The following is a 26,807-nucleotide window of genomic DNA, read 5'->3' on the forward strand; positions in this document are numbered from 1 at the left end:
GTGTGTGTGTGTGTGTGTGTGTGTGTGTGTGTGTGTGTGTGTGTGTGTGTGTGTGTGTCATGGCGTCTGTCCTTGCTTCAATTAAGATTGCAAAAGATATTGTTATAGATTTCCGCCCGTCCGGCGTACGGACGACCGCCTTAGCCCAATTGCGGCCGCGCGCCCGCACCGAACGAGCAATCTAGTCACAGCTTCCGGATCAACGCCGAAACCCAGCTACGGGTGTTTTTAACACACCATAAACCAGCCAACTCTTCTGTCCACGTGCTACAGGGTCGATCGCCGAATTGTCGATGTACCTAACTATTCGCGCTGACAGAAATGCCGGGAGTTTATACCTCGACAGGACCTGCACGAAAACGAGCCGCTTAAGCAGCTCGTTCCGTATGTGATTGCCAAGCGGTTTTATATCGCCAAGCCCCGTCGGACCAGATGTATGTTTTATCGGCTTATAATCAGCCAGCTAATATCCCGAACGCAATTATGGCAGTCAATGGCAGAAAGTGACACAACGAGCAGGTTAACATTCAAACAATGGAGGTATTTATTTCATGGTTCACATATGCAATGAATGGGGGGGGGGATGGGGTTGGACACAAGCAAAAAGCCTACAGCCGATTCCTATTATGTAATGTACAGGCACTTCACTTAACAGTTTGTTACTTATGGACAAGGTGCCACAGACTTTCATGCAAAACCCCAGAAGGAAAGAACAGGCTCGTAAGCCTTTATTATTGCTCGGAGCCGGGATGACCGAAGGGGCTCCGAGAGACCGAGCGGGCTACCTGGCCACCCTCGTGGTGACTCGCTCGGTCCTGGTTCAGCGACCCTCGATGTCTGTGCCCGGACCCCCGAGCTCCGACTGGCTCCCTTGGTCGTCCGGCCACCACTGCGGCCTGGCTTAGCTGACGACGCGCTGGAGGAGTGAACAGGTCTCGACTCCGGCCTCCTGGTTGCGCCAGCGAACCTTCGAGCGAACCAACTGCCCGCACTCCAACACTCCCACCTCCGAACTCTCCAGCTCTCGTTGGGGCGACTCTCCACTCCCAACTCTCACCGACTCTGAGCTCCCCACACCAACTCAACTCTGGCGCTCTCCACACCGATTCAACTCTACTGCCTGACTCTGGACTCCATGCTCCAGACTCTCTTCTCCAGACTCTCTTCTCCATCAACTTAGCGAACCCGGCTTTTTATCCCGTCGGGGCGTTCGCCCCTCCCTTCCCGCCGCGCGGGGGAAAAATTCCAGGAGTGATCGGCTTGGCTCTTTAGTTGTTGCTGTAATAACCGTCATCCGTGTTTACGCCGTTCTGAGGGACCCGCCCGAACCGTCATTTCTGTTTCCTTCTTCAGGTGGCTTTCTGGGAGTGGTGTTTTTGTTTGTAGAGGAGGGTCGCTGTTTTTGTGGAGATTGACAAGGTTGTTGAGATGCTGTTGTGGTGGTGGAGATGGCGTGGTTGTTGAGTTGTTCTTTATTGTTGTTGTTGCTGTTGTTCTTTATTGTTGTTGTTGCTGTTGTTATTGTTAAAATAAAGATAGAAAAGAATAACACTACCTTAAATATGCACAGCCCGGCACACGAATAATTTCCGTTATACATTGGTGGGGAAATCTAACCTGGAACACACACTTACCAAAATAACTGACCTCTAGGGAACCTGAATGGTGTTCTGTGAATTTCCACAACCGTAACAATATATTGGGATAAATCTGCTCTGTGTCTGCTTTTGTAAGTTGCTTGTTGTTTTTGTCACACCACACTTTTCTTTATATCTCGACTAGTCTACTTACACATAACAATAAACTCAATTAATTGTTGGTTCTGCCACATATTTTTCCTCGCCTGCCTTTAATAAATCTATTTGTAGAAATGTTCCCAGCTCGTTTTTGTCTTTCCTTTCATTGCTACAGCATGGTCCGTATCCTAGCCGAGCTGGGACTTTATTCCCAAATGATCAATTCCTTTTAGCCAGTACGTCCTTGTCAGTGTTGATCAGCTGCATCAAATCCGGTAAGGTGATCCGGTTCGGACAAGGCGTACCGAGGGCGTGTCCCCCGATAATTAGGTGACATGATTATTTTTAGGTAACTGATATTAGACGGAGGAGCCTAAGTCATGTGGTTGAGTTATTGGCATTAACTGTTGGTCAGCGACCCGCCGCGTCACAGAGTTATCCATGTGCAACACCCTGCGATTCCGGGGAGTCTGGTGGGAACCCGAGATAGCTTCCCTCCCTCGTGGTTTTCTCACCCAGACCCCCATCCGCAACTATATATATATATATATATATATATATATATATATATATATATATATATATATATATATATATATATATATATATATATTATATATATTATATATATCATGATATCTCAAAAAGTTGTGGATGAGTTGTGACAAAATTAGGTGGATTTGAATTGGTTTGGTGACAAGAACAAGCCAATTCGATTTTGGTTCAGATCCAGCCTATCAATAGGATATAAAACGTAAACTATTCAGCCTGGCAAAGTTAAGCACTCTTCTGAGTGCCGTTCTACTTCGTTCTGTTTTGCCAATTGTCACCATGAGTGATTTTTCATTTTTGTTTGTGAACAGGATATCGCAAAAAGTTGCAAACAGATTCGGACGAAATTTAGTGGAGCGTTTGGGTAAGTGACCCCAATGAAATAATTAAATTTTGGTGAAGATCCGAATCCGGATCTGGATCCGAGAATTTTTTAAGTGATTTTTTTTTTCACCATTGAGAGATTGGGCCAAAGACGACATATAGCACGATATGTCAAAAAATTTGGGATGGATTCAGCCGAAAGTTGGTGGGCAGGTTTGGTATGTAACAAAGAAGAAATGATTTGATTTTGGTGAAGATCCGGATCTGATAATTTCTAAAGTGAATCTTCACCATTGAGTGATAGGGCTAAAACGATATATAGCAGGATATCTCAAAAAGCTGTGAATGGATTCAGACGAAACTTGGTGGATGACTTGGATAGGTGACAAGAACAAGCCGATTAAATTTTAGTTCAGGTCGGAATCCAGATCCGGCCTATCAGTGGTATACAAAACATACACTAATCAGCTTGACGGAGGTATGCGCTCGACCGAGTGTCCGAGTCTCACAGTGGAATGAAACTAACAGCCCCTCCCTTGAAAATCACCTTTACTAGTCATCACTAAAAAGCTAAGGCAGTTATAAATAACAATCCAGCCTGTACGTGATGTCACAACCAACCACTTTGCATTCAGTTCAACGTGGCCTTTGGGCACCAGCCTTGTCCTTGGTTCAAGCCAATTATAATGCAGCATAAGTTGCCTGATATTCAGCTTTAAAACAATAAACATGGAAATGCTAAAGTTGGTGTGGTCCATCCTAAACTCACTGTTTCTGAAATTTTGAAAGCCCTGGAAAACATTTTCTTTTTGTTGACAATGTCAAGACTCATGTAGGAGCTAGAATGTATAACAGATCAGGTTGTCACAGAACAAAAAGAACAGTAGAAAGAGATGGAGGTGGGAGACACACCAGAGCAGTATTAAGGAACAAAATAGAGGTAGATTTGGAGAAATGAGAAATAAGGGGTGTGGGAAGGGAAGAATGAGGGGTAGGGGAGGATATAGGGGGGGGTGAACAAAATGGGTACAGCAGCAAATTTTCAGGAAGCAAAATCTTGACACTTAGAAAGGGGTGGGCTAATGGGGGTAGAAAAGATAATGGTCGTAAAAGACAGGGGTGATTTGAGACAGTGGTGAACAGCTGTCTGGAGGTCCTGGAGGGAAGAATGAGATTGAAGAGGCTAAGGAAATTGATTCCATGGGTGGGAAGACAGAGGAATGAATTAGTGGAGGTGAGCAGTGATGCTGAATTTTGGGAGTTTCATGAGAAAGGCGTTACTGGCAGACTGAATGTACACTTCAGAAACATGAGGGTAGGGGGCGGGGAAGGACAGAGCATGGAATTGGTCGAGGGTGCAAGACCAGAAAGGAAGCGTGAGAAGACAGAGAGACCATCGACGTGTCTGCGATGTGATAGTGATTGGCCCATAGACTCAACTTCATCGCAGGAGATTCCAATGATCTTGAAGGCCCTGGTTTCCATGACGTCAAGCTGAACAAGATGTGTGGCAGGGGCGTTAGCCCAAAGGGGAGAGCAGTCATCCATCGAAGCGACGGATAAAGGCCTTGTCGGTACAGTAGATAAAAGTTCAGGTGTGCCAAAGAAAGACTTAATCCGACAGAGAATATGAATGCCCAGTCGGCGACTGGCTTTGGAGGACAACTTCAAAAGTGGTTTGCCCAATAAAGCCGATAGTGAGGCCTAATAGTTTGGGAGGCTGAACTTCTTCAAGAGGATTGTTAGGGAGTAGATGGGATGGTTTGCCAGACGGTTCTTTTGGAGAGACAGCATGAAAGTATGAGATTTGTCAGGCTTGAAAGTAATTCCAAGTGTTGAATCAGCTCGTGATTCCATCAAGGTCATCGGTCATTCAAAGTCTAATTGCTTTCAGACTTCTGGCTCGTCATAAGGCTCATTTTTCTGATCCATAATTTTTGTTTTTTTACATAACACATACTTTTTTCTCCCTTGACCATTTGGCAAAAATAATAATAATAATAACGTAACTCAACATGCCTTGTCATCACTCCAGGCCATCAGTGCAAAGGTTTATAAAATATATATATTTACGTGTCAATCTTTCCCAAAAGTGTATGATTGCAAGCCCATACCTGTGTCTCAAAGTAGACAACATGGAGCCTACAACTTCATGCTTCGGTCTCCGGTGTCTGTAAAATAGCCAAGCGTGTAGTTGATAGAGCAGCTTGCTTAAGGTATTACGAAAATCATATTCGCAGGAAACAACTTTTATTTCCAATTGGTTTCCACCAACATTCTCACCTCAAGCTTTCCTCTTGCCCAAACCCCAACCAGCGCTGTTGCCCCCCTTCCGCAAGGAGCGTGCGCCTAGGGACGTGAGTGCACGCTTGGCTCGTTCCCAAGCATAGCACGTAATTTATGCAAAAATAATTGAGATATCTTTTATAATTGATGTGGTGTAAAATTAATGAGTAATTTATGTAATTAGTCAATTAAGTATAATTCCGGCATATGTTCAAATGCCCAGAAGGTGTTCCGTACAAGCAGTTATTAGCCTGGGATTTTTATGTCTCGAAAGCGGGGCTAATTAATTGTCCATGCATATTAATTCGCATCGGTTTAACAGCTCCCATTGTGTTCTCAGATTTAATATTTATCTTTCTAACCTTTTGGGGACACACTGCGCCGCGGGGTGGCCCACAAGACTACACACCGCTGTTGCCTTTCGCCTACGGCAAGACCGCGCACCTTGGCTCCATCGGTACCAGGCTGCGTGTGAGGCTCACACTCCCACAGCCCCTAGATGGACAAGCTAAATCCACAAAAATGAATGCGGATCTGTAGAGAATGTGAGGCAAATGTCGTGGGAAGGGTGGGGGTTGCAGAGGCTATGAAAAGAAAGGTTAATTCACCAGATGGAGTGAGTACAACCTAGTTTACACTTTCTCCAATACTCTTCCATCTATGTCTTTCGTGTTTTGTGTCTAAACAGCGCTTACTGGCTCTGAATAAGACTCCAAAAAGGTTGGACAGGATGTGCAATGCGCTGCACTGTAAAGCCTGAGAACATGTCTGGGTTGGCCGAAGGTGTTCCCAAAATGAACCCTTGGCCCATGATACAAAGACTACCACCACTTCTTACTTGACGGCCCTTAAATCAGCACATTTTTATGGGGTGGTCCAAGGAACCTTTTTTTTGGCCCAAGTCTTTCACGAACCCCTTGGCCAGGACTGACGGTTCTACTGAAGGTGGCAGGAATTTTGAATTTGATCAGGGTGCCAGCGACAGCTCGCCTACACTTTGCGAAATACACTGTGGGATCTTTAACGTCCGCAAACTAATGCCGGCAGACAGGACAGCCAGCCCAACGTTCATCCGAGCGACGCTGCACTTTGTGATATGCAACGGCCTGCTTGCGAAGCATCATTCCAACAGGTAACAGAGTCGGGTAGGAAATGGAACCCAGACCAGTTATGACAATGCAGGGAAGGCAGCTTCAAATCCCATAAAACATACGTCTGTTCCTTGTCCACTAATGTCTTGTAATTCATGTTAAAGTATATCGATGTCTACGAATGTCCTTTGTCCTGCGTTTGATTTATGTACAAGCTCCTGCAAGAGCCTTCGATCATTTTTTTTTTAAGATAAATTGCTTAAAGCTTGTGGAAAAGGGGGGCAGTTGGGGGTGCACAGGCTTGAGACTACTGAGACAGGATGGAGCAGCAGAGAAATTTCTAATAAAAATTAGTGCCTCTAAATTAGCATAATTATACACTAATTCTGTAAGTTAGCCTTCTGTCGCATTTATAAACTTGTAAATATGAATCCATTTTCATGTCTCGCTCTCTTTGCTTATTAATTAAAGCGTTTTGCATATTTATATTTACCCCGAGCCGCGCGCGTTAATTGGAGTCTTAAAGGCAAAGGTGGGTAAATCACCAAAGACTTCATTACTGTAATGTATGCAGTGAGGGGCTCGGAGGGGTGGGAGCTGTGCTATGGACCACTCTATATTCCAAGGACACGTGTTACAGAAGGTATGCAACCACGTACAGGCAGTATGTGTGTGTGTGTATATATATATATATATATATATATATATATATATATATATATATATATATATATATATATATATATATATATATATATATATACACATATAGTTGTGTACCTTCTGTGACATCAAGAACTCTGTTTCTTAGGCAGTTGCTGAGATTGATGGCACCTTGTTTAGTTGTATTTCTTGGTTTATCCATTATGATGTGGAACATGAAGGTACCCACAGTATAATCCAGTCCACTTATAATTCAAAACCGAAGCTGTTTTCTCAATTAGTAGCAGCACAACAGACCTGATAAAATGGAGCAGTTTTTCAAATGGGTTTTGTTTTCATGGAATAAAGTGTGAAACAGACATTCACTTCACAAAGTGACATTGCTGGTGGACTCAGTTTAATATTAGCAGATGATTAGAAATATTTTAAGTGACACTGGTTATGTTTTCGAATATCTCGACACATTTCCTTTATGGAATAATGATTAATCAGATATAAAATAAAACCCTCGTTAATATATGATTAATAATGTAGACGCGATCACAACAGACCTGATAAAATGGAGCAGTTTTTCAAATGGGTTTTGTTTTCATGGAATAAAGTGTGAAACAGACATTTACTTCACAAAGTGACATTGCTGGTGGACTCGGTTTAATATTAGCAGGATTAGTTAATATAAGATTAGAAATATTTTAAGTGACACTGGTTATGTTATCGAATATCTCGACACATTTCCTATATGGAATAATGATTAATCAGATATAAAATAAAACCCTCGTTAATGTATCATTAATAAAGTAGATGCGATCCTCAATCAAATGAAGCTCCCAAATCGCAAGTTTACGAGGTTGCCAGGAACATAACCTTCTGCTCTGGTGTACTCGAATTTAACTAAAGGTGATAGTAAACTATAATATGCAAGATTGGTCACTTTGTCTATGATGTCACCATGTCTGTATAGTATATGATCTATGATGTCATTGACAGTAAATAAAGAGTTCACACTGCTCACTTATTCTTCAGTTAATTGATTTATTTATCAGCTTTCTGAATGCAAGTGTAATCCACTAGTGTGTGTATATGCAGTGCCTATAGAAAGTCTACATCCCCTATCAACATTTTCACCTATTGTTGCCTTATATCCTGGAATTAAATTGCATTAAATCAGACTTTTTACACATTTATTTAAACATCGTAACCCACAACTTCCAAGTGAAAAACAAATTCTACAAATTTCAGAAAATTAAATAAAAATACAAAACTGGAATATCTTGGCTGGATAAGTGTCCACGCCCCTGAGTTAGTACTTGGTGGAAGCACCTTTGACAGCAATTACAGCTGTGAATCTGTTGGGATAGGTCTCTACCAACATTGACACCTCAATTGGGGAATATTTGCCCGTTCTTTTGTACAAAACAGTTCAAGCTCTGTCAAGTTGCATGGGGAGCGTTGATGGACAACAATCTTCAAGTCATGCCACAGTACAGATTTTGGATTGGATTTAGGTCGGGGCTCTCACTGGGCCACTCGAGGATATTTATCTTTTTCTTCCTTAACACTGCAGTAGAGCTGTTGCTGTATGTTTTGGGTCGTTGTCATTGTGAAAGGTGAACTTCAGTCCAAATTTCAGCTTTCTTGCAGAGGGCAGCAAGTTTTCCTCAATTTTTTATGTATTTTGCTCCATCAATTTTCCCTTCGATCCTGGCAAGTGCCCCAGTCCCTGCTGAAGAAAAACATCCCCAGAACATGATGCTGCCACCACCATGCTTCACAGTATGGATGATGTTCTTTGGATTATGCGCTGTGTTTGGTTTGCACCAAACGTAATGTTTTGCATTTTGGCCAAAAAACTCAATATTGGTTTCGTCAGACCACAAAACTTTTTACCACATGGCTTCAGAATCTCCAGAGTCTATTTTTTGTTGTTGTTTTTGCATACCTCAAATGGGACTCAAGGTGGGCTTTTTTGTGTAATGGCTTCCTTCGTGCCACCGCACCGTACAGGCCAGACTTGTGGAGTGCTTTGGATATTGTTGTCACATGCACACAGTAACCAGTCTTTGCTATAAAGGCATGTTGCTCTTTCAAAGTTTCCATTGGCCTCTTGATGGCCTCTCTGATCAGTCTCCTCCTTGCTTGGTCATCCAGTTTAGAGGGACGGCCTTAACTCGGCAGGGTCTTGGTGGCACTATACGCCTCCCACTTCTTAATGATTGTTTTGACTGTGATCCAAGAGATATTCAAGGCCTTTGAAATATGTTTATACCCATCCCCTAACCTGTGCCTTTTCACAACTTTATCTTGGAGGTCTTTTGAAAGCTCCTTGGTGCTCATGGTTGAGTCTGCTGTGAAACACACGATCCAGCAGAGGAAACCTACAGGAACAGCTGATTACCTCTGCCACCAAAGGTGAAGGAGGTTGTGTTTTCAACCCTTTCTGTCTGTTTTTACTTGCAAAATGGAAGATTTTTCAAGTATATTGGTTAGTCGATTTTGTTATTCTCTCTGTTTGTCTGTCTGTCTATTTGTGTTTGTTTGTTTGTTTGTCACCTACAGGTCACAATATTAAAACAATCTTCACAAAACTTCACCACATGGTAAAGTTTGTCATAAGCAAGAAGCCTATTGTTTTTGAAGTCAAAAGGTCAACATAGGCCAAAGGTCAACTAAGGTGGTGTTTCTAAAATCCTCATTTTTCATCCGATTGACTTGAAATTTGAAGAGAAAATATTGTTACGGTTGTGGAAATTCACAGAACACCAGTCAGGTTCCCCAGAGGTCAGTTATTTCGGTAAGTGTGTGTTCCAGGTTAGAATTCCCCACCGATGTATAACGGGATTTGTTCGTGTGCCGGGCTGTGCATCTTTGAGTTAGCCGTTATTCTTTTCTGTCTTTATTTTAAAACAAACACATCATCACAACAACGACAACCCACGGTCGCGTTTGACGGTGATTTCCAACACGGCCGCGTTTGACGGCAAGATCAGATCAAAACGGCGTTACCCTCTGAAAGAGCTGGCCAATCGGAAGTGAAAGGGGTGGATCCAGCCTGGGTGAAGGTTCAAAGGTGAAAAGGGGGAGGGCGCTGATTTTGGGTGGTGAAGCCCAGAGCGGCCCCTCCCCTCGGGGCGATAAAAGGCCGCGTTCGCTCGCCGGCAAGAGAAGGTTGCTTTGAGTTCGTGCTGCGCTGGAGTTCGTGGCTTGCAGTTGGTGTGGAGAGTTCAGAGTCGGTGGGAGTTGGGAGTGGAGAGACGCTCCGTTGAGAGCTGGAGAGTTCGGAGGTGGGAGTGTTGGAGTGCGGGCAGTTGGTTCGCTCGAAGGTTCGCTGGCGCAACCAGGAGGCCGGAGTCGAGACCTGTTCACTCCTCCAGCGCGTCGTCGGCTAAGCCAGGCCGCAGTGGTGGCCGGACGACCAAGGGAGCCAGTCGGAGCTCGGGGGTCCGGGCAAAGACACCGAGGGTCGCCGAACAAGGACCCATCGAGTCACCACAAGGGTGGCCAGGTAGCCCACCTGGTCTCTCGGAGCCCCTTCGGTAATCCCGGCTCTGAGAAATAATAAAGGCTCACGAGCCCAGTTCTTTCTTTCTTGGGTTTTGCATGAAAGTCTGTGGCTCCTTGTCCTTAAGTAGTGAATTGTGTAAGTCCTTGCTGTAAATGATCATAGGAATCGGCTGCAGGCTTTTTGCTCGTGTCGTGTCCCATTCCCCTATTCATTGCATATGTGCATTTAAAATAAATGTCCCCATTGCTGAATGTCACCTGCTCGTTGCGTCCCTTCCTCACATTGACTGCCATGGAACATTCGGAATATTAGCTGACTGATTATCAAGCCGATAAAACGTACATCTGGTCCGACGGGACTTGGCAATATAAAACCGCTCGGCAATCGCATACGGAACGAGCTGCTTAAGTGGCTTGTTTTCATGCAGGCCCCATCGAGGTATAAACTCCTGGTATCTCTGTCTGCGCGAATAATTAGGTACATCGACAATTCGGTGATCGACCCTGTAGCGTGTGGACAGAGGGATCGTCTGGTTTATGGTGTGTTAAAAACACCTGTAGCTGGGTTTCGGCATTGATAGGGAAGCTACGACGAGATTGCTCGTTCGGTGGGAACGTGCGGCCGCAATTAGGCTAAGGCAGTCGTCCGCATGCCGAACGGGCGGAAACCTACAACAATATATTTAACCTCCGACATCTTCGAAGATGGACGGAGGTTACTGTTTTCACCCCTTTCTGTTTGTTACTTACGAAATCTAAAGAAGTATATTGATGCCTTCCGTTTCTGTTTGTTTGTTTGTTTGTTTGTAGGCATGATAACTCGAGAACAGAAGAAGCTACCAATGTCAAATTACACCACGTGATTCAGGAGGGTGATGGCTAGTGCTGATTCGATTTTGGTCAAAATCGATCTAAGGTCAAGGTCACGGTGAGGTCAAATATTCGATTTTTGATGGTTTGGTACAGATAACTCGAGAACGGAAGAAGCTACCAATGTCAAATTACACCAAGTGATTCAGGAGGCTGATGGCTAGTACTGATTAGATTTTGGACGAAATCGGTCAAAGGTCAAGGTCACAGTGAGGTCAAATATTCGATTTTTGATGGTTTGGTACAGATAACTCGAGAACGGAAGAAGCTACCAATGTCAAATTACACCACGTGATTCAGGAGGGTGATGGCGAGTGCTGATTAGATTTTGGACGAAATCGGTCAAAGGTCAAGGTCACAGTGAGGTCAAACATTCGATTTTTGATGGTTTGGTACAGAATCATCGTAGAAACTTCTGGTTTGCGTCGCTACCTTCTCGAGAGACAGCTTTTATTAGACAAGGTCAGAGGTCAAGTTGACGATTTCGTAAGTACCAATCTATGACTGCTTGTTTGTTTGTGAACAGTATTACGGAAAAACTCCTCGACGGATTTCGACGAAACTTGGTGGGGGGTTAGGTATGGTCCATGATGTTCCGGTTCCGGTTTTGGAGCGGCAAGAGGTCTCCTTCGGGGCTCCCTGCTGACGTTCTCAAAGTTAAGTTTCCGGTGGTTATTTGTCCCGTTTTAACTGTTTAATTTTCTCACCTACATGTTAATGTGTGTTCCTAGTTCGGTTTTGTTTCAAAAATCGTGCTATTTTGTGAGTATTTTTGTCGACGTTCTTACCTGGTGTTTGAGGCCTAGGCCTAGGCTTGAGGCCTACCGGTTCCACTCGGTGTTCGATCGTTTTTTTTTGTTTGTTTGTTTGTTTTTTCTCCCCATTACCTTCAATTTCTATCCTCCCCATTACCTTCAATTTTCATCCTCCCCACTTTCCAAACATCCCCCATTCTCCCAACTAATCTCTTTCTTATCTCAAAAAAAAAAAAAATATATATATATATATATACCCAACAACAACAACAACAACACGCTCACCTTCTCCCGATTCTGCTTCTTCTTCTTCCTCTTAACTTCCTCCTCGTCTTCTTCCTCGATTTTTTTTTTTTTTACACTTCCATGACCTAATCTGTTGAACTCTCTCATACATTAATATTAACAACAAAAACGATCTTATAATGCTTCATCTTCCTCTCTCACACATGTGGTACTCTTTACTGTTTCACAATGCACTACTCTTCTGCTATTTTAACAGACTGCTCTCATTTCGACCTCTCCTTCATTCCTTGCCTAAAAAATCCAACTATTACAGCGCTTCTTCTCTCCATGCTCTGAATTTGCCTTCATTGCATCCATCAAGAATTGTGTTAAATCGCATCTCTGACCTAAAACATTTAAAAACCACAGTTTGCCATGGATGCTCGCTTTCCATCAACCATTCTTTTTTTACAACTTCAGTGCCAACTCACCCCCCTCACCCCTCACTCTCACTCTCAAAGCAACCATCCCACTCTTCTCCCTCCAAGCCTCCCTCTCACCTCTCTCAAAAATTCCCCCCTCACCTTTCTCCCACCTTTCATCCCCCTGACTCTTCCTTCTCTAAGTTGCCCCCCCTCTCATCCACCAACCTGCCTCCCTCCACTGCCCTCTCACCTCCATCTCTTCACTCCACCTCCTCAAATCCTCAACTGCCTTCTTCCTTGTCTCTTGTCCCACCTCTCCCCCAGCACCACAGAGCCTTTTCTCCTCCTCAGTCGGCCCCTCCCCTCGCTATTCTGCAATACCCCACACTCTTTCAGCAACCCTCCTTACCTCTCCCCCTCGTCCCTTGTCCTACCCTCCCCCTCCCCTCCACCTCCTGCACCCAAAGCCTCCTCCCCTACCTCTTCATTAAAAGTGTGGACCTCAAATATCCGGGGCCTTCGCTCAAACCTTTCAGATCTTTCCATACAGGTTGCCACTGACAAACCAGACATTATCTGCCTAACAGAAACTTTCCTCTCCCAAGACGTGTCTGACTCCCAAGTATCTCTCCCTGGTTACTCCCTCTTACGGTATGACAGACCTGAGCCTCGTCCTGGTGGAGGTGTTGCTCTCTTCATCAAAGACTCTATTCCTCACTCTCCATGCACTGCTCTCACTCCCCCACACCCCCAGGAATACCTCTGGCTTCGGCTTCCCCTCCACTCCCACCTCATGTTTATATGTGTACTGTACCGTCCACCGAACAGTGATGACTCCATCTACACCTCACTATCCGAAAACATGGACCATCTTCTATCTTCTCATCCAAACTCTCTCTTCCTCTTATGTGGTGACTTCAATTGTCATCACGCCAGTTGGCTAGGTGTGGGTACCTCTCTCACCTGCCATGGCACCTCAGCAAAAGCTTTCTGCGACTCATTGGGACTGATTCAATTGGTCAACTTCCCGACCCGGATCTCAACCAATGGTACTCCATCTCTTCTGGATCTGATTTTGACAAATTTCCCTGACAATATCTGCTGCTCTTCCTTCGCTCCAATTGGTTCTTCTGACCACGTCCTTGTTAAAGTGGACATCTCTCTGGCTGTTATCAGAGAACCACCTCACCGCCGTCGAGTCTGGCATTTCACTTAAGCCGACTGGCAGGGTCTCCGAGCAGCCATCAAACTTACAGACTGGTCTCCTATCACTACTTTCTCAAACATCAACTCATCCTGGGAATTCTTTCAAAGAAACTTGCTCTCCCTCATGCACAGATTTATCCCCTCTCGTGTTCAGTTGTCCTACCCTTCCTCCCGCCCTTGGTTTAATGAAGCTTGTGGCGAGGCAGTTGTCCTGAAACAACTTGCCTTTGCCTCATGGAAAGCAAACCCAACTGAGGGCAATCTCAGTTCTTTCCACAAAGCTCGGAACAAGTGTGTATCTACCCTCAGGAGAGCCAGAAAACAACATCTTTCTCATCTCAAGTCTGAACTCTCAAACCTCTCTCCCTCCTCAAAATCCTGGTGGTGTTTAATCAAATCTGTTTCTGGTGTATGTTCCCCCTCCATCCCCTCCCTTACCTCAAATGGCCGCACTGCTGATTCCACACGTGATAAAGCTGAATGTCTAAACTCAGTGTTTGCAGCTAAATCTTGTGTCCTAAACCCATCACTATCTCTACCCACTTTACCCAGTCGCACCCAACTGTCCCTGGACTCTGTATCCTTTTCTCCTAACAAGGTGGAGAGCTTGCTTTCAAACCTCGAGTCAGATTCTGCAACCGGTCCAGACCGCATCAGCCCACGTGTCCTCAAAGCCTGCTCTTCTGCTCTTGCTCACCCTCTCTCTGTTCTATTCACCCTCTCATTTGCCCAAGGTCATCTGCCATCTGCTTGGAAATCTGCTAACATCACTGCCCTGCATAAAAAAGGTGCAAAAACAGATCCCTGTAACTATAGACCAATCAGCCTTCTCCCAATCATCAGCAAGGTGATGGAATCCATCATCGCTTCAGACATGAAATCCTTCCTCTTCTCCAATGGCTTGATTTCCAATCATCAATTTGGTTTCAGACCAGGTCACTCTACCCTGGATATGCTGCTTCTGCTCTCCCATCAATGGATGGAGGTCCTCAATGCCAGACAGGAAATCCGAGCCGTATCCCTGGACATATCACGTGCTTTTGACACAGTCTGGCACCCTGCCCTACTCACCAAACTCTCTTCCCATGGTATTCAAGGCCATCTCCACTCATGGCTCGCAGACTTCCTCTCCTGTCGCAGTCAACGTGTGGCCCTAAATGGAGTTCTTTCATCCCCTCTTCCTGTGCAGGCTGGAGTTCCTCAAGGTAGCGTTCTGGGCCCTGTTCTTTTTCTGGTTTTCATCAATGATCTCTCGGACTCTCTGGAAAATCCTGTATTTCTCTTTGCCGACGACTCCACCTTCTGCCGTACCATCTGTCATCCCTCAGACCGGCAAGCAGCAGCTTCTTCGCTCACTGCAGATCTGGATAAAATCACAAACTGGTCCAACACGTGGAACATGTCTTTCAATCCAGACAAATCTCACACTCTCACGATGTCTCTTCGAAAGGACCGTTTACAAACCCCCCCCCCCCCATCCACTTTCTCCACAATCCTCTGGAAGAAGTCTTTTCTTTCAAGCTTCTGGGTCTCACTATCTGCCATGACCTTTCCTGGGAAAGTCACATTTCCAACCTCGCCTCAAAAGCCAGTCGCCGACTGGGAATCCTCCGTCGTGCAAAGTCCTTCCTCAGCCCTCTTGAGCTCCTGACCACTTACAAAGCTTTTGTCCGTAGCCTGATGGAGTACTGCTCTCCCCTCTGGGCTGGTGCTCCTGCCTCCCACCTTTCTCGGCTTCACGCTGTCGAAACCAGGGCATTTAAGATCATCGGCATCTCCCGCAATGAAGCTGAGTCTTTGGGCCTCTCACTCAATCACCGCAGGTTGGTCGGTGGTCTTTCTGTCTTCTACCGACTCCTCTCCAGCCTTGCCCCCCCCCCTGCTCTCTCTGCGATTTGTCCCCACCATATTTCCACAGGGCACTCAAGGTCCGCCAATAACCCCCTTCTGGTAAAACTACCAAAATCACGAATCACTGCTCATCTTCACTCTTTCATTCCTCTTTTTTCCCGCCTTTGGAATAAACTTCCTCACTCTATTCTTTCCCATTCTTCCCTCCAGGCTTTCAAAACAGCTGTTCACCACCACCTCTTATCTTCCCCCATCCAAATCCTCGATCTTTTCTACCCCCGATAATCCACCCAAGCCCACTTCCTTCAATTCTCCTGCTTTCCTTCCTGAAAGTCCCTGTAATGTCCATCTTCTCTTCGCCATGTTCCCCGTCCCATCCCCATTCCTCTCCCTTCCACAGTTCACCTAATGTGTCTGTTCCCCAATGTTTTGTCCCTTCCACTCCCGCCCCTCTTGTCTCATGCCTCCTTGCTGTGAGTTGTGTGTTAGCTCTCATACGAGCCTCGACCAAGGTATACAAAAAAAAAAAAAATGACCATGCCATTAAATTTTGGACTTGGTTTTCCCCCCCCCCCCCACCAAAAAAAAAATTGTTTGAGAAAAAAAACTTTTTTTTGGCATTTCTACATGTTTGAAGTGATTTCCAACCCGCCCCCCAATTTTTTTTACCCCCCCCCAAAAAAAAGAGAATTTCTTTTTTGCATTTCTACATGTTTTAAGTGATTTCCAACCCCCCCAAAAAAATTTGTTAGAGAATTTTTTTTTGTATTTCTACATGTTTTATGTGATTTCCAACCCCCCCCCCCCAAAAAAAATTGTTACCCCCCAAAAATAGAGATTTTTTTTTTGCATTTCTACATGTTTTAAGTGATTTCCAACCCCCCCCCAAAAAAAATTGTTTCCCCCCCCAAAAAAATTGTTAGAGAAAATTTATTTTTTCTTTTTGCATTTTACGTTTTAAGTGATTTCCAACGCCCCCCAATTTTTTTTTACCCCCACCTCTCCCAATTTTTTTTTTGCATTTCTACATGTTTTAAGTGATTTCCAACCCCCCAAAAAATTGTTACCCCCCCAAAAAAGAGAATTTTTTTTTTGCATTTCTACATATTTTAAGTGATTTCCAACCACTCCCCAAAAAAAATTGTTTGAGAAAAATTTTTTTTTTTTTGCATTTTTACATGTTTTAAGTGAATTCCAACCCCCCAAAAAAAATATTGTTACCCCCCAAAAAAAAGGAAATTTTTTTTTGCATTTCTACATGTTTTAAGTGATTTCTAACCCCCCAATTGTTTTTTACCCCCACCCCCAATTTTTTTTTTTTGCATTTCTACATGTTTTAAGTGATTTCCAACCCCCCCCCAAAAAAAAATTGGTAGAGAATTTTTTTGTATTTGTACATGTTTTAAGTGATTTCCAACCCCCCCAAAAAAATTGTTCCCCCCCCAAAAAAAATAGAGAATTTTTTTTTTTTTGCATTTCTACATATTTTAAGTGATTTCTAACCTCCCCAAAAAAATTGTTGGAGAATTTTTTTTTGTATTTCTACATGTTTTAAGTGATTTCCAACCCCCAAAAAAAATTGTTACCCCCCCCACCAAAAAAATAGAGAAATTTTTTTTTGCATTTCTACATGTTTAAAGTGATTTCCAACCCCCAAAAGAAATTGTTACCCCCCAAAAAAATTGTTAGAGAATTTGTTTTTGCATTTCTACATGTTTTAAGTGATTTCCAACCCCCCCCTAATAAAAAATTTTTAGAGAATTTTTTTGTATTTGTACATGTTTTAAGTGATTTCCAACCCCCAAAGAAATTGTTACCCCCCCCAAAAAAATACAGAATTTTTTTTGCATTTCTACATATTTTAAGTATTTCTAACCCCCCCCCCCCAAAAAAAAAAAATTGTTAGAGAATTTTTTTGCATTTTTACATGTTTTAAGTGATTTCCAACCCGCCCAAAAAATTGTTACCCCCCCCCAATTTTTTTTTGCATTTCTACATGTTTTAAGTGATTTCCAACCCCCCCAAAAAAATTGTTACCCCCCCCAAAAAAAATTTGTTAGAGGAAAAAATTTTTTTTTGCATTTCTACATATTTTAAGTGATTTCCAACCACTCCCCAAAAAAAATTGTTTGAGAATTTTTTTTTTTTTTGCATTTTTACATGTTTTAAGTGATTTCCAACCCCCCCCCAAAAAAAAAATTGTTACCCCCCCTCCCCAAAAAAAGGAAAATTTTTTTTTGCATTTCTGCATGTTTTAAGTGATTTCCAACCCCCCCAAAAAATTGTTAGAGAAAAAAACATTTTTGCAATTTTTTTTAAACAAAATTTCGATTTTTTTTTTTTTTTTGCATTTTTACATGCTTTAAGTGATTTCCAAACCCCCCTCCCCCCCCCCCCCCAAAAAAAATGTTGGAGAAAAGAACTATAACTCTGTCAGCACTGTTGACATCATATTTAATGAATAAAGGGGCTGTCACACCTTGACGATTTAGCCAACCTATGCCGATTTATGAAAAATTTGCCTAATACGCTGGCACACGTCGATACGTTATGGGTAGGTTTTGTATACATTAAGAGCACGCTGAAAAATACTGCCATAAGTCATAGTACGCTGGCTTTAATCGTTTAACTTTGTGGTTTTTCTCAACTTTTCATATGCTTAAAATTTTACGACGTACTCGGCCATTGGCTCACACGTTCCGCTACGCTGGCCATAAGGTTTAGGCACGTTATGCGATCGTTGACGCACGTTATTTATATGTTACTCATATGTGGAAACACGTTGAGGTAACATTTGCATACCCGAAACTTATTCATAAACTCTCGGTAACGTTTTATAAGCACGCTACACGAACGTTGTTCACAGCTCGCAACGCGCTACTAGAAAGTTTCTCATACATCGAAACACATCAAAGTAATGTTTAGGGAACCCGTGACTTATTTATAATCTACGAGTAATGTGCTGGGGAATTAGTTGTAGAGCATGTCCTACGAACAAATACGTATGTAGACGTATTTGACGTCTTCATAACGACCACAGAACTTACTGAACACGTTTCTCACAAACAGCTGATGTAGAATGACGTATTCACAGCGATTTGGGGAATTGGTATATAAAAAGGGCCTTCGCAGGAGGAACCCGTCTTTTTTTTATACTTCGTGTTGAGTACATGTTGATGTCATTCCGAGAGGTGGAGGATACGGCAAGGCTGAGACGACAATACCTACCTGTCCTCGAACATCAACATAACCTCATCGAGTTGACACTGCACCAGTTGCATGCCAGTAGGGTAAGAATACTGATTCTGGCTCACTTTTCCCCATGTAAATGAATGGGGGATTTTCAGCGATTTATATTTTTTTTCCCTAAAAATAAATCCCCTTTTTATCCCAAGGTATATTTATTTGTCTCCCCTTTTAACTTGGAGGTTGAACCTCATTGAATTGAACAGCTCACTCATTGAACCTATAAAGATTTGTTCATTCTCAAATTCCTTCAATAGTTTAATTTTCTTTGCACAATAATCCCCATCTAAAATATTGACAAACAAAACATTTGAATCTTTATATTTTTTAAGATACCCCTTTTGTGCCATTACGAAATGATAAACTTCTCTTAATGCTCTCATCTGACCACCTCCTGAGCCACAGGTTATTTTTTGTTAAGCCCCGCCCACTTTTCTTTAAGCCCCGCCCACTTTTGCTAAGCCCCGCCCACTTTGCTAAGCTCCGCCCACTTTCTATGAGGTATTTTTTCTAAGCCACGCCCACTTTTCCTAAGCCCCGCCCACTTTTGCTAAGCTCCGCCCACTTTTCGTGAGGTATTTTTTCTAAGCCACGCCCACTTTCCTAAGCCCCGCCCACTTTTGCTAAGCTCCGCCCACTTTTCATAAGGTATTTTTCTAAGCCACGCCCACTTTTCCTAAGCTCCGCCTACTTTTGCTAAGCCCCGCCCACTCTTACATCATTTCCAGTTCATCTCTGACTCACAAAGAAATCACTAGAAAATTACAGGATGTTATGGTTTTGAAAAATTTCCCAATGAAGGCTTGCCTAGGCTTGCCCAGGGAATTTCCAAAGGAAACCACACCCACCAGTCTTTCTCTATAAAAGCTTCAAACCCAGGCTCCATTTTAAACATTTGTTCTTGCTGGCAATGGTGTTCTGTGTGCTTGTCTCAAACTCTCTGTCTTCTATGGAACTAAACCTTCAAGTTGATGAACTGGATTCAAACCTCTTATCTATTGAGGTAAGATTTTTTATTTTCCTATTTTCAAACTTTGATTGAAGCATACTCATTTAATAATTAAATAACTTAATTAATACATTATTATTTTCTCTCACAGGAAATTGTATCTGAAAATACTGCTTTTGCTACAACTTGGGGGAAATTGTTGGCTTGGTTGAAGACCTTGAGTGGGATGACTTTGGTGTTCCTTGGAACTCTCTGTCTTCTATGGAACTAAACCTTCAAGTTGATGAACTGGATTCAAACCTCTTATCTATTGAGGTAAGATTTTTTATTTTCCTATTTTCAAACTTTGATTGAAGCATACTCATTTAATAATTAAATAACTTAATTAATACATTATTATTTTCTCTCACAGGAAATTGTGTCTGAAATACGAAATGAAAATACTGCTTTTGCTACAACTTGGGGCGAAATTGTTGGCTTGGTTGAAGACCTTATGAGCGACCAAGACCCACAGAACGAGTTCGTCCTTGATGACCCAACCAAAGAGTTATACCTTGGAGACCAGCAAAATCCTGAAAAAGAGTTTTACAGCAATAGTACTCATTGTGAGTTATCAAGACAATACCCACTGAACAAGTTATACCTTGATGAGCCAGAATACAAGTTTTACCTTGGAGACTCACAAATTTTGAAAAAATCAGTAAATGAGTTCTGCCTTGATGGTTTAAATAACTACCTTGGAGACTCAGGAAAAGGGTTCTGCCAAGATGGTTCTAAATATGGGGCCTACCTTGGAGACTCACAAATTTTGAAAAAATCAGTAAATGAGTTCTGCCTTGATGGTTTAAATAACTACCTTGGAGACTCAGGAAAAGGGTTCTGCCAAGATGGTTCTAAATATGGGGCCTACCTTGGAGACTCACAAATTTTGAAAAAATCAGTAAATGAGTTCTGCCTTGATGGTTTAAATAACTACCTTGGAGACTCACAAATTTTGAAAAAATCAGTAAATGAGTTCTGCCTTGATGGTTTAAATAACTACCTTGGAGACTCAGGAAAAGGGTTCTGCCAAGATGGTTCTAAATATGGGGCCTACCTTGGAGACTCACAAATTTTGAAAAAATCAGTAAATGAGTTCTGCCTTGATGGTTTAAATAACTACCTTGGAGACTCAGGAAAAGGGTTCTGTCAAGATGGTTCTAAATATGGGGCCTACCTTGGAGACTCACAAATTTTGAAAAAATCAGTAAATGAGTTATCCTTAAGAGACTTTGTAAGTTGGTTTTACTTTGAATACTTGAAATGTGGGTTCTGGATTGATAACTCACAATGTGATACATATCTTGGAAACTCAACGGGAATGTGGTTATACCTTGAAGACTTGGAAAGTTGGGTTTATGTTGGACACTTGAAACTTTTTTGGGGGCTTTATTTATTTATTTATTTATTTATTATTATTATTATTTTATTTATTTATATTTTGGAGACTTTTGGAGTTGCTATCATTCTTTGGGATCTAAACCTATCGATGTAGTTCTTTGTCGGATGGTGCTTGATGGGAGCAAGATCAAGAAAGTTCTGGGAAGAAAGTGCAGGCTTACTCCCCCTTTCTACGTCATCAAACCTGAAAGCCTTAAAAGACAGAATTGGAAGAAGAAAAAAAAAACGTAAAAATATATATATATAGGTGGAAATCTCATTTTGAAAAAGACATTGTGTTGGGCGAGGATTGAGTTGGGGTTGAGATTTTGAACGTGAGGGTTGGTGTTGAGATTTTGAATGTGAGGGTTGGGACACACACACATACACATCAACAAACAAAAGTTAAGCCTTGACTATTCAGTTGAGGATTCTGTGTTTGGGGTTCACAGATCTAAGAACGTCCCCCTTGACACACATTATATACTGTTATACACCTCGGACTTGGCCCTCGAGTGTCCACAACGGTGTATAGTAGGAGGGAGTGAAGCGCCAACCTATTGCTCCCATTACACACACACACACAAACAAAAGTTAAGCCTTGACTATTCAGTTGAGGATTCTGTGTTTGGGGTTCACAGATCTAAGAACATCCCCCTTGACACACATTATATACTTGTCCCTCTAGTGTCCACAAAGGTGTATTATCTGCTTAGTTTTGTCTTTTGTAATTCCTGTGAATAAAATGAACCTAAAATCTCTTCCCTTCCAAATCATATATTTTATAAGTCCAAGGAACTGTATCTATTACATCAACAATTTTAAAAAGTTCTTTCGTCCATCGTTCAGTAAAACCCTTTTCAAAATGAGATTTCCACCTATATATTCTTACGATATCACCAACTTTGAACTTAGGTTTTCTGACATTAATCTCTTTTTCATATTTTAATTTTGTAAATGTTTCTGATGGCTTCATATTCGTTGATGTGTGAATCGTGTCATTATACTTATCCACAATATCCTGAATAAAAGATGACCATTGTTGTGAACCGAGTTGTGTGAATTTTTTATATAGTCTCTCTTTTAAGGTACGATTAAAACGTTCAACAACAACTGCCTTCCCTTCATTAAAGGTACTGTATAATGTAATACTGTTATTTTTTAGAAAATTCATAAATGTCTTGTTATAAAACTCTCTACCCTCATCAGTCCACAATTTCTTAGGTTTTCTCTTACTTTTATTAAATATCTGTTGAAAAGCTAACATAAGAGTATTACCTGTTTTGTTTTTTAAAGGGACAACCCACGCATATCTACTCCTCAAATCAATAACGGTTAAAGCATACTTGTACCCCTTATCATTATTGAGTTCAATCAAATCAGCAGACCAGATATAATCAACTTCCTTGGAATAAACTTTCCTTCTCTGAAACTTTGTGAATATTGGTTTATGTAATTCATCAGCTAATTGCTCTTCAGTCTTAATGGCATCATTAGAGCCTATAAGTTTTTGAATTTCCAAGTCCAAGTTTCAATTTAGCACTAATCATCTTCTTCACGATGAACCTATCAACTTTTTCTCTCAAGGTTGGATTTTGTATCAGAGACAAATTATACAACATTTCTCTATCGGCTTCATGCTTTTCTTCCAACGTTGTGGTATTCCCATAATCAATATCGTGTCTCATGCACACTTCATCAACTCTATTGATTGGTTTACTCCAGGATTTAGGATTGTCTGCCTCATCTAATCTTTTATCTAAGTTTGTGCCTGGACCACAGAAAGAATAACCTGGAAGATGTAATTCCCTGGTATTCCAGTAGTTGTAAATTTACTTCCTGATAAAAACTTTTGTATATCTCCTCCGAGTTTGTGTTTGGAGATAAATTGATTTTTTTGAACCACACACCGAACATATACCTTTTTGTATAACCCTGTTATTTTTACTTTTAATATATGAAATATTTTTAGTATTAGTTTTCTTTTTACATTTGAGACAATAACTCATTTATTTATGAGAAAAATTCCTGCAGAGTGCAAAAACCTTTTTAGTTTCCAACATGCACATTTGAATCTTAATTTTTAAAACATAAAGAATCCTTAGAAATGCCTTCACTCTCTCCTCCATTTATTTAAGAAAAAACTTGAATTAAAATCCATATCTTGTCGATGCTAATAGTCTTGTCGAAAGTATTGCAAATAGACTTGTCAATTCTTTGTTTTCCTCCTCGGTGGGTTGAGTTATTTTCTGTAATACCACCAATCTTTTTGAATCTCACTGGTTTCCATATTTTGATATTTATTCATTCTCTCTCTTTCCTCCCTCTCTCTCTTCTCTCTTTCCTCCCTCTCTCTATTCTCTCTTTCCTCCTTCTCTCTCTTCTCCTTTTCCTCCTTCTCTCTCTTCTCCTTTTCCTCCTTCTCTTTCTTCTCCCTCTCTCTATTCTCTCTTTCCTCCTTCTCTCTCTTCTCCTTTTCCTCCTTCTCTCTCTTCTCCTTTTCCTCCTTCTCTTTCTTCTCCCTCTCTCTCTTCTCTCTTTCCTCCTTCTCTCTCTCTTCCCTCTCTTCTTCAACTCCTTCCTCACCCCTTACTATACTTGAATCGTTTACACCCCATAGAATATTATACATATATTCATCATGATTTCTTGTTATTCCTGTATCCAAAATAATTTTTTACAACAGGATACCAATAAAATTTCTTTTGAATTTCTAAAAGAGCCTTACCTTTTCTTAACCTTATAATTTTTTCATTATTTAACATTCTAATTAAATCTAAAGTTGTTGGTTTATCAACATCAGCATAATGCCAATCTTTTATTGAAAATACCTCATTCTTATGTTGTAGAACATATTTATTAAAATACCGAATACCCTTTTCTTGAAGGTATGCTTGAACACAGAAATGATAATTTTCTTGAAGCCTTCTTGCTGTCATTTATGTATTAGAAATATATGTTAGAATAATATTATGGCACGAAACACCTCCCCATCTTCCCATAGTTAAATCATTTTGTATTTCCTTACTTATTATATATAATCCTGTTTTTTCTGTTTTCATGAGATAAACAAGGGCAAAACCATTATTATATTTACCCTTATTAAATTCTTTTATTTGTTGTTTACTAATCGTGGCTCCACAAAACTCATTCTCGATACCAAGTGGATAATATTCTTCCTTACGAGACTGATTTAATTGTTCCAGGTCTTCGAGGTTAATTTTAAATGACCAATTATACCCTAAATCATTCATATCATACCCCCATTGTTCTATTCTCATACAAACGATACGCCCTTCTTTATAAAAATTTATTTTAATTCGAACTGTGAATTCTGTATGACCTGGAGATAATATCAACACTTCTGTATCTTTAGAATACACAGCCGTTTTATTTAAGTATATATATTGTGATAAATCGCTTAATCTCACCAAGTCATTTGCGTCAGTCGGGCTTGGATAATTTTTTAATTTATAAGCATTTTTCATGTTAATATTTTTGTTTATATTATATTTATGTCGTTCAGCCTGTGCCTTTGTGTAATAATTTGATAAATCAATATCCAGTTCTTGAGATACACCAAAGATAGAACCATCTTTACCAACATAAGTCATTTATATTAGATTAAAAATAATATCATAAAATTTTTTATTTTTGTTGAGTTGAAATAACACATATAGACATAATTGACCACAACACTTGGAATTTAATTCTTGGACTTGAAATGTTTGATAAACACCATTCTGTAAGAATTTTATGACTTCAACAGGTGGTGGAAGACCAAAACTATCAAAATAATATTTGTCTTGACTATTAAAAATACAAACCCAATGAGAACCGTTCCCATCATTATCTTCTAAGTTCATAATAATATTCTTTGTATGTTTCGACACATTTGTTAATTCATCTCTCATACAAATAACCACATTATGAATTTTTAATTTCTTACAATATTTGGCAAGTTGTAAATTTGATGTTGTATTCTTTCCAAATTCTTTCAACCACTCATCAATGCTCATTTATTTATTAGAAAGATATAATCCATTACCTCTTTTCGTTAATTTTACACCTGCTTGTGCTATAGAAGAAAGCATATCTCCAACTAACAATCTCGCTTTATCAGGCAGACCTTCAAGTTTTTCAGCAAAATCTACAATTACACCACTTCCACTAATTTGTTTCTCCAACTCTTTGTTATGTCTTTCCAATTCTTTTTGAGCCTGGAGTTGAGCCTTCCTTTCGTTGGCAGTTTTGACCGCTGTTGAAATACCACCCGTCAATGCTCCAACCGCACTTAAACCAGCAAATAAAGGAATTAGAAATGGGAGAAATCCTCCACTCGTCTCTCTTATTGAATATTTTTTCAACATTGGTTTTGTCATTTTAATTTTAAGTGAGCCAGTGTCATTCAAGATTTTAACCTGTTCTCTTGTGAGCAAAACATCAATTCTTACTGCTCCTTTTCTCTGAATTGTATTAACGTTAATCGTACAAGGCTTTTGATTTTGAACACAAGATGATAGTTTATGAAGATTGATTTGATTAACATATACCCCAGTTGGTACTTTGCCACTCATTTATTTAACAAAAAATTATGTGAGACTAATCATCACACCATTATCTGTATTAATCTGCAATTCTGTTTCTTCCAAAAGCAAACAATATGTATCAACTTCTTCACTCTCTCCTCTTTCAATGTATAGGGAAGTATCCACTCGATTAGACTTTATAGTTTCTTTTTGAGCGCTCAGGTCAAACGTATAGATTGTATACAAACTTTTAAATGCTGTCATATCCAAAATAGGTTCTTTATTTCCATTACTTTCACACACCTTTTGGTAAGACTTGTATGCTTCAGCAAAATCATTTTTTCCCAATTAATTTCCAATCTATCTCGTGGATAAAATGTTCCATCTAGAGAAACGCGAAGTTGTTTCACCTTAGCATTATCACTCAATGCATTATTCTTATCAGTCGCAGTATCACCATCTGGCTTTTTAAAAATCATCCACAGATATCGTGGCTTTCCTTCCAGAACACCCAAATTCCACGTGTAAGTGGTTTGATTGAGTTTAACGTGTTGACATCTTCTTTTGAGGTATGATACACTGAGTGGTTTTTTTGAGTTAAGTCTTCGATTCAACATCTCTTCTGTTTTAAGATTAGGAGTATATTCACTGATATACCAACTCATCTCCTCAATTACAAATTTATTCTGATCACCAAAAGCATTACCAACACCAAAAAGCAATCTATTTTCATTATCATTCCTTTGTAGTTGAAATCTAATTTTAAGACCATACAGAACTTTATCATAATCACAAAATCCAAATATACCTTTAAGAGGAACTGCCACAGTAAAACTATTTTCTGCTTTTGTATCATCATTATACATTCCTTTCCTTTGAATATATCCAGGGTCTGTGTTTGTTCCCGTTGACATATCAGGAATAAAACCTTCGACAGACCCCTTTCCCATTCTATCACTGAATGTATAGAGTGTAAATTTCATCATTTCAGATACAGCAGAGACATAATCAACCGCTTCAACTTCTTGTGTTCCAATATACAATCGCACACTATCAAACATTTTCCAGAAGAAATCATTTACAAGTGTAGCGTTTGTGTTATTCCCAGCCTTAGTGAATTTAAATTTACACAACAAGAAACTTTCGGAGAGATTCAAATAGGTTTGTTGATTATTTATT

At 40.8% G+C, this 26,807-nt stretch overlaps 2 protein-coding genes across 3 annotated transcripts in view; one reads left to right on the forward strand and one right to left on the reverse strand.

Moving 5' to 3' along the window:
• The window catches only part of LOC147015259 (guanine nucleotide-binding protein subunit alpha-11), a 664,748-nt gene that overhangs the window by 158,351 nt on the left and 479,590 nt on the right, over nt 1–26,807 (reverse strand). The window lies entirely within an intron of this gene.
• LOC147015260 (uncharacterized) lies at nt 18,773–22,125 on the forward strand. Its single transcript, XM_085849838.1, has 2 exons — nt 18,773–19,995; nt 20,093–22,125. Exons 1-2 carry the CDS (start codon nt 19,942–19,944, stop codon nt 21,212–21,214), a joined length of 1,176 nt encoding a protein of 391 aa, XP_085705964.1. The 5' UTR covers nt 18,773–19,941; the 3' UTR covers nt 21,215–22,125.

Source organism: Eptatretus burgeri, chromosome 12 (genome assembly GCF_056783735.1).
Source record: "Eptatretus burgeri isolate ZD-2024b chromosome 12, Ebu_testis_v1, whole genome shotgun sequence".
In the NCBI taxonomy this organism is placed as follows: domain Eukaryota; kingdom Metazoa; phylum Chordata; class Myxini; order Myxiniformes; family Myxinidae; genus Eptatretus; species Eptatretus burgeri.